We start from the raw sequence: 12,562 nt of genomic DNA on the forward strand, positions 1-12,562 counted from the left end.
TTCGATAAGTCATGAAAATGTTGCACCAAAAAGTTAATTGCTTTTACTTAAACACCGATTTGGTACATGAACTCGATGAATCGAACAAGTGTTGCGGTTTAAAGGGCTTAATTTATTAATTATGTTACGAGAAAATTTCATCTTCTTTTCGCTGAAATGTCTTGAGTACAGTCCAGTAAAAGCGGCGAATTATATATTTAAGAGCATCGGCAATTTGTTCTATTGTTATGAAGGAATTTCCGGATTCTATTATCTAGACACATCGCCAGACATATTCATAAATACCACCCATTACGAATAAAATACAGTAATTTAAGAAGCCTTTCTTCGGCGCTCGTCACGAAGAATCGACAAAATTTTGTTATAGATTACTAGTGTTCCGGATTTGACACATAAATAAAATTTCGAATTTAGTTTCTACCATCGAATTTTTATTACACAACAAATTCAAATTGGAAGTAAACATGTCGTTTAGCTCACGAGTCGAAATTGACGTTTCCTAAAATGTCCAGCATGGTCTCTACGTTTTTAACTAACATCTGCAGTCTCTCTACCCTTTCCTCATAAATAGACTTTTTTTTCTTGGGGACTATATAAGGTTGTTCCTTAAGTCTGACCTCGCGCATCAATCTGTCGATAATACCTTCAATTTTCAACAGCCTACTATGAAAAACATTTCTTCTTCCTGAGAGGTCTTTCGGAAAAACGCAATTACAGTACGTCTCATCAGTTCTAAATCGGATTCCGTCAAATCTCCATTTCGCTCCCTATTTCGAAGGACGCATTTCGATACTAACGCCATGATGTTTAATCTATTCTTAGGAATACTCAGACATTTCGAGTATCTATACGCGTCGGGTTTTGGAGGTACTAGATAATTCCGAGTTTTATTTTCTTGTCCCCCGCGTAAGTTTTTAAGTCTAATTTTAAGTAAGGTGGAGTAATAGGTCCACTTTTGCTTTAGGTAAGTTTGTACTAAACCTCGTTCGTTACAGTAAAATTCATTCGCTTCCGAATAATATATCGTTACGATGGCTATGTAAGTCGTTACTGTAAATAGGGAACATAACATATACAACACGTAGTATATTGGACCGATTGGATGTTCGGACACAACTTTTATATCAATTCCGTACAAACCTACACCAAGAAGCATTAACGTCGTAAAACTGTTGACGAAACTTCTGAAGTCTACTAACATTTCACCAAATAGCAAGCTTCCAGCCATAGAAAATCCAACGGTATAAATTAGTTGATATATGAAGAGAACGAGTACAGGCACTGCCGAATCTTTCAACGTTTTCTCCACTATTTTAATGATTACCAGGAATCTTAAAAGTTTCCACAGCCGAAAAGTCGCGATAAAAATCAAAAATCCGGCAAACGACGTTAGCATATTGTAGGCTGTAAATAGGTGGAAGTAGTTAACAAACTTATTGTTTGCGGTTTCGGCTAATTCCGACAAATACGCGTCAATTTGGGTCATTCTTGCGGTGTAGAGGTAAATTGTCCCGAAACTGCACGATACAATTACTATATCGATAATACACCAAATGTCTTTGAGGGCGATTTTCCACTTTTTGAATATTCTGTATGTTGTTTTGATAGCATATGTAAGCAAAATCGCAATAAATGCGATATATACAACCTTTCTCATAGCCACTACTTCGCTTTTGAGGAATAACAGCTTTCTGGTTTGAATCTACAATGTATAATATTGTAATCATAATCAATATTACGCTACTTTGAAAATAAACAGTTTTGCTAGGAGAAATTGAAATGAATTGAGAGCAAAAGAATCCATATAATTTATTATTACAAAGATTAACCGAAACTACTGCTAGCTCCAATTTATGTATGCGTTTGAGGGTAATTTAAATGTTTTGACAGCGAAAATAAATAGGACAAGTGGAGACATTCTATGAGAGACACGCGATATTGTTTTTTCTTTAGCTTTGTGATACTCACAGGGTGAACAAATCAACAAATCATAAACAGCATAAAAGCATTAAAATCGTAAAAGAACCTAATATTTTTCAATGAAAATACTTTCTCAAACTTCAGAGGAACTGTTTGATTTTAGCTTTTCATGAGCAAGGAACCTGGGACGACTAAAAAATTATTGCTCCTTGTTGATGGACTCTAAGATATTTATTTTTATATGTTATTTATGGAAAACTAAGACTTAACAAAAAGACCAATAAAACTTTGATTGGGAATTGAGAATTTGGTTGAAATGAATAAGTAGGTCAAGGTCAAAAGTAGGAAAGACATTTTGCTTTAAATTATTCAAGATACCTCCAATTTCTTTTCAACAAGCCCGGTCGCACTGATTTCAAAGACGACTCGGATGGAATTGAAAACGTTGCAGTTGGGGTTATAAGTTAAAAATTCTAAGAAAACCGCTCTCGTTAAAAGGTCCAACCAATTTTTCCGTTTTAAGTACTGCATATTTATGTACGAATTCTTAATAGTCCTACCAAGGGGCGTTATATATCCTCCTCCGGGGTATACAGCAAACTTCCCTAAAAAACTTTAAAACATTAAATATAATTCTACTGGTTTTATTCGTAGGAGCTTTTTTGATGTTGCATCCCTAAAGAATGTTTCAGAATTGCATGTTCAAACGATGGATGGTATTAAGTAACCTGTGTGTGTGTGTGTGTGTGTGTGTGTGTGTGTGTGTGTGTGTGTGTGTGTGTGTGTGTGTGTGTGTGTGTGTGTGTGTGTGTGTGTGTGTGTGTGTGTGTGTGTGTGTGTGTGTGTGTGTGTGTGTGTGTGTGTGTGTGTGTGTGTGTGTGTGTGTGTGTGTGTGTGTGTGTGTGTGTGTGTGTGTGTGTGTGTGTGTGTGTGTGTGTGTGTGTGTGTGTGTGTGTGTGTGTGTGTGTGTGTGTGTGTGTGTGTGTGTGTGTGTGTGTGTGTGTGTGTGTGTGTGTGTGTGTGTGTGTGTGTGTGTGTGTGTGTGTGTGTGTGTGTGTGTGTGTGTGTGTGTGTGTGTGTGTGTGTGTGTGTGTGTGTGTGTGTGTGTGTGTGTGTGTGTGTGTGTGTGTGTGTGTGTGTGTGTGTGTGTGTGTGTGTGTGTGTGTGTGTGTGTGTGTGTGTGTGTGTGTGTGTGTGTGTGTGTGTGTGTGTGTGTGTGTGTGTGTGTGTGTGTGTGTGTGTGTGTGTGTGTGTGTGTGTGTGTGTGTGTGTGTGTGTGTGTGTGTGTGTGTGTGTGTGTGTGTGTGTGTGTGTGTGTGTGTGTGTGTGTGTGTGTGTGTGTGTGTGTGTGTGTGTGTGTGTGTGTGTGTGTGTGTGTGTGTGTGTGTGTGTGTGTGTGTGTGTGTGTGTGTGTGTGTGTGTGTGTGTGTGTGTGTGTGTGTGTGTGTGTGTGTGTGTGTGTGTGTGTGTGTGTGTGTGTGTGTGTGTGTGTGTGTGTGTGTGTGTGTGTGTGTGTGTGTGTGTGTGTGTGTGTGTGTGTGTGTGTGTGTGTGTGTGTGTGTGTGTGTGTGTGTGTGTGTGTGTGTGTGTGTGTGTGTGTGTGTGTGTGTGTGTGTGTGTGTGTGTGTGTGTGTGTGTGTGTGTGTGTGTGTGTGTGTGTGTGTGTGTGTGTGTGTGTGTGTGTGTGTGTGTGTGTGTGTGTGTGTGTGTGTGTGTGTGTGTGTGTGTGTGTGTGTGTGTGTGTGTGTGTGTGTGTGTGTGTGTGTGTGTGTGTGTGTGTGTGTGTGTGTGTGTGTGTGTGTGTGTGTGTGTGTGTGTGTGTGTGTGTGTGTGTGTGTGTGTGTGTGTGTGTGTGTGTGTGTGTGTGTGTGTGTGTGTGTGTGTGTGTGTGTGTGTGTGTGTGTGTGTGTGTGTGTGTGTGTGTGTGTGTGTGTGTGTGTGTGTGTGTGTGTGTGTGTGTGTGTGTGTGTGTGTGTGTGTGTGTGTGTGTGTGTGTGTGTGTGTGTGTGTGTGTGTGTGTGTGTGTGTGTGTGTGTGTGTGTGTGTGTGTGTGTGTGTGTGTGTGTGTGTGTGTGTGTGAAGATCTAATCAAATCAAATATGTCTTAAGCATGATAAAATTCGCTTCAATTTTTTAAACCAGTTTTCTACATTCTTCAAGTCCTAACGTTACTAATTGAAAAAGTCTAAGTTTGCGATTGGATTAAAATAATATGTAGGAAGACGTAAAACTGTATGACCCGAAGAACCAGCATGATTCTTGGCACATATTATGTATATACTTTGAAAGTATTTGGAATTGAGTATTATCTTTGGGTAAATTTCGCCGAAAGTTGGGGTTAGTGCCGATACGTTTCACCGTCGATAGATAAAGTTTGGTTAAGGCATTTTTTATGTAAACTTTCATGTTTTTGTGTTGGTGGATACTGGACTGTCCGAAAAACCAGTATACCTGCATAGGCAAATGTTCCGGTCATCGTTGCATTGGTATAAATCCAAGCAATTCTCATTCGCTGATTGATTTTACCGAGCGCCAGTGTTTGACGATTCCATCTGTCCATAAAACTTCGATATTCTTCCGCCGCAGCGAACCTTGATCTACAAGTGATATTAAAAAACTTCATTTGGGTTGGTAATGCGCAAGCTTCGTATTTGGTCCTGTGTTGCCTGATTCGTGCAACACCCATGTATTTGTTGGCGAAATCTTTTGTCAAACCGGGATAGTCTTTCACGTAACCATCGTACCATTCTCGGGCTTGTAGCGATGGGATGAAAGTCTGCTCAATATATTGAACAATGCTGTAATGTATGAAAATTGTCAACATTTTCATTCATTTCCATTAATTTTTAAAGATAAAAAATTTGATATTTCGATTTCTAAGCAAGGGTTTCAAAAGTTGTTATGAAAATTGACCGTTTCAGAGTTATAGAGCCCATAGTCATTATTAAAATGTTCAATAATATTATATATATCGGCGCCCTTAGCTTTAAGTGGTCAATACTGTCTAATATTTCGTTTTGGATGTTATGGGTTGTTTATTTTTGACTGGAATTATTTATCGGTCTATACTAAACAGTTATAATTCTGTCATTCGTAATATTGTGGACCCATGGGATCTGACTTTGGTATTTTCCGAAGTGAACGAAGATATTCTGGCTCTATAAAAGCACTAGTTCGGTCGAATTTTGAGTAGCTTCGATCGTTTATTTTGGATTGGGTGTATTGTAGTTGATCTACCGGATTGATAATCAATTAAATGATTAGATGCGTTTTAAGCACTGTGTTGTGCATTCTTTTAATATGCCCGAGAGGTCTAAACCTACGGCGCCTGCTCGCCATGAAAACCCGCCGGATACTACTCTCATCCTTTTGTGTCATATTATTTATATTATAAAAATTTAATTATTAATTTACAAAATCATAAAAGGAAAAATAAATTTAAAAGTGGATAATAAATAGATACAGACAGATAAGACAAATTGTTAGCTGTTTTTTAATCTACATAATTTTAAACAGAAATAATATGGGGGGTGTAAGTAAAATTACGCTTTATCTAAATTGTTTTAATATGATAACTAAACGGCGGTATAATTTAGAGTCTGTAGCTATTTATTAAAATATTCAATATTGTATCTTCCTTGTCAAAAATTTTTGATAATTCTTGATGTATGATATAGACAAAGCTTCTATATATCCCGTTATCAGTTCGCATATTCGATAGTTCTCCGTACTGCGATATTTGTCAGGTCTGATTTATTTATTACTTCCACTTCGGTAAAATATATTTATAATATTTCTCAGCTTTTCTATTAGACGATCAAATTAGGTAGTAAGAGTGAATCAGAAATGTATTTATAAAAAAAAACTAAAATAGAAGAGTTTTGTCTAAGCTTTAAAACAAACCCAAAAAATTTAATTCCGCACCTCAGAAAACTGGGACAGTTTTATAGCTAAGGGTGACATTCAAATGTGACTGTACACAAGACGTCAACAAAAACTCTGAAACAGGTTAAAGTATGCGGTTATTATTTATTTAATGAATGGCGACTCTGTCAATGATACTTAACTGGTTAAGACTCCGAACATTGTCAAACTTCATTTTCGTCACAACATGCGACCCAGATACCAAATTGTGCATTTCTTCGTGACTATAAATGCTAAATTTATCTCTGTCTAGTAAAATTACAGCATATAAGAGGGACACGTAGACAACTATCATAATTAAATCTTCCAAAATTTCTAAAATTTTTGCTTTTGCTTCTTGCCATGACTTTCTTTCCTAAAATGAGTATGCATATTTTTGGTGGATAATGAAAGTTCAATATTAATGATTTGGACGCACTTCATACATTTATGGAATAAATGTAAATTATTATGATATTTAAAAAAGTTAAAGTAACAGTTAAAGATGAAATTAGTTATTGGGGAAATATTTTGGCAAATCAACATGAATACATTAACGTGTGGCATGACCATCAGAACTCACAAATAAACAAAAAATCAGTGGTTTAAATTTGTTTGATATTACCTTTTTGGTTTTTTCGTCCAGCGGATAATAAAGGTGTTCGAAATGAGGTCTTAGAGCTAGTTCTCCAAAGCTCTTGTATACTGCTGCCTTTTGAACTTCAATATGTAAAAGCATTTTTGATACTTGGTCTGTAACCGTTTTTTCCTAAAATTTTCTCATATAATATACACCCTTTTCTAGGATTCGCTCAAAAAACTTGCCAATATTTGAAATTTTGTATATCCATTGTAAACAAGTGAGGAAATATTTTGAAAAACCATAGCGTAAAAGATCATACTTATTATAACAGAAATTAACCACAAGCAACTCGTGTTCCAAGGTATCCAAAAGCCAAATGCAATTAGTAATGTTAAATTAGTTGTGATAATGGTTGCCAGAATTACCCTAAAATAGAATCAAATTTTTCACGACACAAAAATATTTCACGCATGGCCATAACCGCCAATATTTTATACTTAAAATCACACTGTCATCAAAAAGTTATTGTTTATAAAAAGTGCCACATAGTCTAAAAATATAAATAAAATAAAGATATAAAATTTATTGAACTCTTTACACGTTTGTCGAAATACTTTATACTTTAATAAAAAAGAAATTTCAATTGTTATTAAGAATTTGTAGATCTGCAATAGTTATTTGCAATTAAAAAAGTTTCCGGTATACATCAATTCTGGTATACGCTTTCTGAAAAAAAGTTACCGACAACCTAGTGAAAACCGCTTTATCCCAATCTAAAATATGATTAAAAGAAGCTTTCTCTTGGTCGATTTACTTAACAATTTTTTTTTTCAAATTTCTAAGACCGTCTGTTTTCCTAATAACTCGTACCTCGTTGCCCTTACTGGGACACCCGGTATATCACCTAACTGCTGACGCTAGAAAAAAATAATTCTTTCGATGCTGAATGATTCAAATCGGTATGACAAACACGCAAAAGTTGCATTCTTGCATCGAACATTTTTTGTGCATCAGACCATGTTCTAGATTACCTGCTTTGTAGTTTAAAAGTTTTTCCTTACCAAGTGCCTTTGACACACATATCAACCCACTTTTCCAATTTATATTCCACCTTTGCCTTTTCTATGAAATAAATAAAAGGAAAATGTAAAACAAATGAAACCACACATCCGACCAGTGGGATCCATACTAAATTGAAATTAAAACCCAAATCATTAAAGTCTATGCCGTCGCTGTTGTCAAATCTGGGACAATTGTAGAACAACATTTCAGTTCCAAACACAGTTACAACAATTGACAAAATTATTGTGCCTCTTTCCTTTTTCGTCATAACTTCGTCTGAATTTCTAACAGAAAAATATTATTGGTGGGTTAATGAAATTTTTAAAATATTTATTACTTTATGCTCCAAGTATGGTATCGCTTCGTATCTCTAAAGAAGTGAGATTTCTTTTTCTTTATTTTCACTTGATCTTCCGTTGCACTTTTTGATACCTTTGAAACGTAAAAAGCGCTGCTCGCATTAAACCAATGTTTAACATCGAAACTCCAAATATTTTTTGATTGAAAGTCGTAGATTCGTACTCCCGAACAGTACCTAGAATGTTTATTATTCGTTAATCGGAGTTCACTTGGGATTCTTCGAACCCTTACCAGCTTGGATTATTTCCAATAGAATCGATCCACAATTCTATTTCTTCCAACTCGCCTAAAGGGTGTTCGGTACTGACCACAAACAAATCTTCATTGTTGCTTTGTAATATCCTCTTTTCGGGATCCGGATAATTCAAAACGTGTTGCTTAAAATTGTCATCCAATTAATATCGGGCATAGTAAATGACAGGAACATTTAATATTCAATATTTCAATTATTAATTAATAGTTATGGGCCAATGTATATATTATTAAAGTCTTAATTTAATAAAAAATAGTATTGGTAATCTTATTTTTAAAAGACAAAAATTTTTGTTGTATTGATTTTGTCTTATTGGAAAGTTTTAGAACAAAATATTTTGTACAAACAATTGCTCTCCTAAGCTTAAACTTAGAAGTGAAAATTATATACCCGCCCTATAAATACAGTGGTAGAAACGAAATCGTTTAAATGGGGATAAAATTAATGCATTTTTGCGCTGAGCTTAAATTCATTTTGAAATTAACAAAATATCGTATATACAGCGTGACCAAACTAAGTTGCGAACTTCTTATATTGTTGAAGCTTCGAGGTCAGTTAAATTAGTGATATTTAATAGGAGCCATTTTTAAATGGAACACTAGTAGATCGGCATAGTTTCGAAGATATCCAGAAAAACCGAAAATCGTAGAAAAACTTACTACTGTAGTCAAAATTGTCTTATTGTTATATTATTATTAGTGTAACAAAACGCATGGAACAATTAACAATTAAAGTATTTGAAACTGAAAAAAGACATGTAGATAGCTCCCCTGCTAACGTCAAAGGTCAATCTTATGTTAAAAATACCTCCAACAATGTTCGTTCGTAATCAGCGTTAGTTAGGAAATAAGACACGTAATAAATGACCTCTACAAGGTGCTGTTATTAAATGTGAAATCACCTTTTGTCATTTTTTTTACAGTATTTATTTTTTTATTAATATAGGAAAATTATTGCAATTTCCCTCTGGTTAAGATTTTTTTATTTATGATATTTTTATCTAATTACATTTCCTCATATATTTGGAGAGAGTGAGAATTGTCTTTAGGACCTTTAGATTTTGCCTCCTCTTACAGTGATGCCAATGGTGCCAAACGAATTTTATGTGGTATTTTACTTACCAAACTATCGGTTTCTGAACCATGCAGTTTTATAGTGACGTTTGATGTAGTTCCGGCATTTCTCTTATTTCCAGTTTCGACAATTATTAAATAGTTGAACTCGTAGCAACGTGGCACGTCTGCCAAAAAGTAGATTTTATCATAAAACTAAAATAACGACTATTATTAACATGAAAGCGGGATTATCGCAATTTTACATCTTTGGGCCTTTCGAGTAAAGCGAAGCCAAGCACAACGCAATAGCATACAAAAACTACTGCAGTTGTTGAGAATATAATCCAACAAATATGTAATTCCAATTTAAAGTGAATGATAATGTCTTCTACTAAATTTATTTCGTTGTTGGTAATGAATCCGGCAAAAATACCAGATTTGTAGCACTCGCAGATGACCTTATCCCCTGTTGATTCTTTGTTGGCCTTAAAATTGTGATATCGGTTTAGAGCCTAGCATACATCGATTAGGACATATAGTCGCCTCAGGGCAATAGTGTGACAACCGCATAAAAATCAGCTCTGGATAAGTTTTTCATTAGCTGGGTAATGCTAACTAAATTTTGGTCAATATTTTATTTCTTACAAAACATACAATAGTCTATCCAGGTCTATATGTAAAGAATTAATGGTTTCTTTTTGATATCAGATTTTCATTACACAAAGTTAACTAGATTTATTATTTGGTGTATTCGATCGTTTTTTGTATATTTAATATTAAATTTAACTTAAATAACTTTAAAACATTTCTGTGTAAAATGTCGTAAAAGTATGCCTCACCGTTTTCTTAATCTCATAATTTTTATTTTGTTCACCTTCTCCTTTCTTCATTTGTTTGACTGTTTTGACAACTTCAAATAAATATCTTGATGAATATGACTTTTATACTGGTGTTTCATTAAATACTAGTAATTTTGGATTTTACGTAACACTATTACAGAACAGTAATATACAATTACTTAAATTTTAATTTTCAAAATAGTTTATTATTATAATTTGCAACCCAAGGTCTTCCATAATTTCGAATTTTTAACTTTTTCACTGCTGCCCTGTGGAAGCAATATATACAGAGTGATTCAAAGTAAAAGTCAAATCCGGGGATACTATACATAAATGTGAAATATTTCTAGTAATTAAATTCATAGATTGCAATCGGATCGTTGAAAAAACGAATAACAAAGTGTATTTCGAAAAAACCGCCATTTTGACAATTTAGTTTTGGTTAGGCAAATATTATTATTATAACTATTTGAGAGCAGTCAGCCTTCTTGTTATAAAAAAACATCGTGGCCAATTTAGTATTTGAAGATGATATATTAAATATAGCTAGTAGAGTAGAGAGAGAGAGAGAGACCCTGCCTATGCTGACAGCACAGAAGCTCATGAAGCAACGATGTAATTTTTTTGAGGTCTATTCAACGTGCGCATGCGCGAGATTTAAAATTTATTTTTTAACCAATAGCAGATCTAATAACAATTTCTGACGTAGAACCCATAAGATCTTGCGGCTTTCAACAAGCAACATGGCCGCTGACAGATCGTCGATATCTCACTTACAGAAATTTATTATCATTATAGTAATTTTCTATTTTTTTTATAAAAAACCTTTCACACACTCTATCTTATAAATTAGCAACATTTGTAGAGGCAAGTTTCGATTAATCGTCATTTAATTCCGTACAGTATCTCCGGTTTCTTGATTTCTCTTTCGTTTTGAATTAGCCTGAAGGAGAGGAATATGAAAGTTTAAACCAACCTTACAAGCAAACTGCCATCGTTTCTCTAAAGCATTCCATTCGAAACATGCAAGAGTATACACGCTAAAGGAATATTTTTGATCGTTATTTCCCTGCAAGAAAATTAAGATGGGCGCGTAAATGAGAAGAACGATACTATTTACCATTTTTGATCTTGGTAAAACACTTAAATAGTAAAATCCGTCATACCGATGATTATGAGCGGTGAAAAAGGTACTATTCTTACTTGACACGTCAAAAGAGTTTTTCAGGAAGTCTAAATATGACGGTTTGTAGAAATCTGTAATTAAAACCTAAAATACCACAAGATCAGTTTTGATACGTCGATTTAACAAAGTATATTAGCAATTATTAACGGATTACATTTTTGGAAAGCCGAGATTAGAGGACTTTCACACAGGAATTTAAATTATTTATCAAGAAAAGGAAAACTTACGCTATACATTACGACTTCAGAAATATTTCGAAATTCCACTATAAAATTTTGATCGGAGTGAACATATATTCTGTGCGTGGATACTTCTCGATAAAAGTTTTCATTATTCAGATGTACCGCCGGCAAATCCGGAAGAAATGCTTGGTGGACTTCGGCGTACGATGTCATATCTTCTCTGGTGGCGAAAGTGAGGTAAAACGGATTATGAAATTTCTTTATTTCCTTATCTGAAAATTTCACATTCTCTACTAATGTGTCGTCATTTGCTTTTTTCGTATAACAAGCCTCTTCGAATTTTACCAACACGATATTGGTGTGTAAACTGATGTTGTTTGCCCACCAAAATGGATTTTTCTGTGACGCGCACATCTAAAAATATTAACTATTGGTAAACGGTACCGCGGACGTCTGGTATTTCTAATATTCCATTTACAAATTTAAAATGTTTATAGTATTTCTGAAAATATTGCTTAATATATTTCATTTTTAGATCACAAAATCTAATGTGTAGTTACAACTAATAAATTCAAAATTGCAGCACTTGTAATGAAAACTGAGACCATTTAACAAAAGAGACAGAAGAGAGAAGTACAATTACGGATTTTTTAAAAAATAAATTCGCAACGAATTCTTAGTACTTTGAACCCAACTATACCAATTTCTATAATGTTTCAATACAGGGCATTTGAAATATCGTTTACGCCCTGCTTGAGGCTGTACATCGTGGTAAAATCTTAGATTACTGTTTGAATTTGATAACTTCATTTTGTCGGACGGACCTCTCAAAAACGCACAAAAATCTTGTGTTTATTTTTACATCAACCTAAAGTTCTTATTCAGGACTACATAAAACCTAACTATACTAATTTTTATGAAGTTTAGGCATTACCCCTGTAGAATGTTTGTTCATGGCTCAATTTTAGTAATTTTTTTTTGCTGGATAGATTTTACTAAAGAGAAATAAAACGGTTTTTTCATATAACACCGACTAAAGTTATGGCTAACTGACACAGTTTTTTGAAGCGAGAGGTACTTTTCGAGATTTTTTCAAATTGACTATGACAACAGATTTGTATTCAGGACTACTTAAAAGTAACTAGACCAATGAACAAAGATTTAATATTTTAAAACAATAAATATTGTAAACTTTGTAAATATCGATTATTTTGTATTG

The 12,562-nt window shown here is 34.3% G+C and overlaps 1 protein-coding gene across 1 annotated transcript; it reads right to left on the reverse strand.

The window, feature by feature from the left end:
• Nucleotides 1-476: 476 nt before the first annotated feature.
• LOC132704170 (polycystin-1-like protein 2) lies at nucleotides 477-9,453 on the reverse strand (the record flags this gene model as incomplete). The annotated part of the gene is made up of 11 exons (XM_060674016.1): nucleotides 477-643; nucleotides 721-1,702; nucleotides 2,299-2,525; nucleotides 4,372-4,718; nucleotides 5,988-6,199; nucleotides 6,449-6,592; nucleotides 7,596-7,752; nucleotides 7,806-8,003; nucleotides 8,060-8,205; nucleotides 9,203-9,349; nucleotides 9,400-9,453. Coding segments are annotated over 11 exons (2,781 nt in total), but the record flags the coding sequence as incomplete, so codon positions are not given.
• Between the last annotated feature and the right edge of the window lie 3,109 nt (nucleotides 9,454-12,562).

This window comes from Cylas formicarius, unplaced genomic scaffold, assembly GCF_029955315.1.
Source record: "Cylas formicarius isolate icCylForm1 unplaced genomic scaffold, icCylForm1.1 PGA_scaffold_6__28_contigs__length_40554024, whole genome shotgun sequence".
In the NCBI taxonomy this organism is placed as follows: domain Eukaryota; kingdom Metazoa; phylum Arthropoda; class Insecta; order Coleoptera; family Brentidae; genus Cylas; species Cylas formicarius.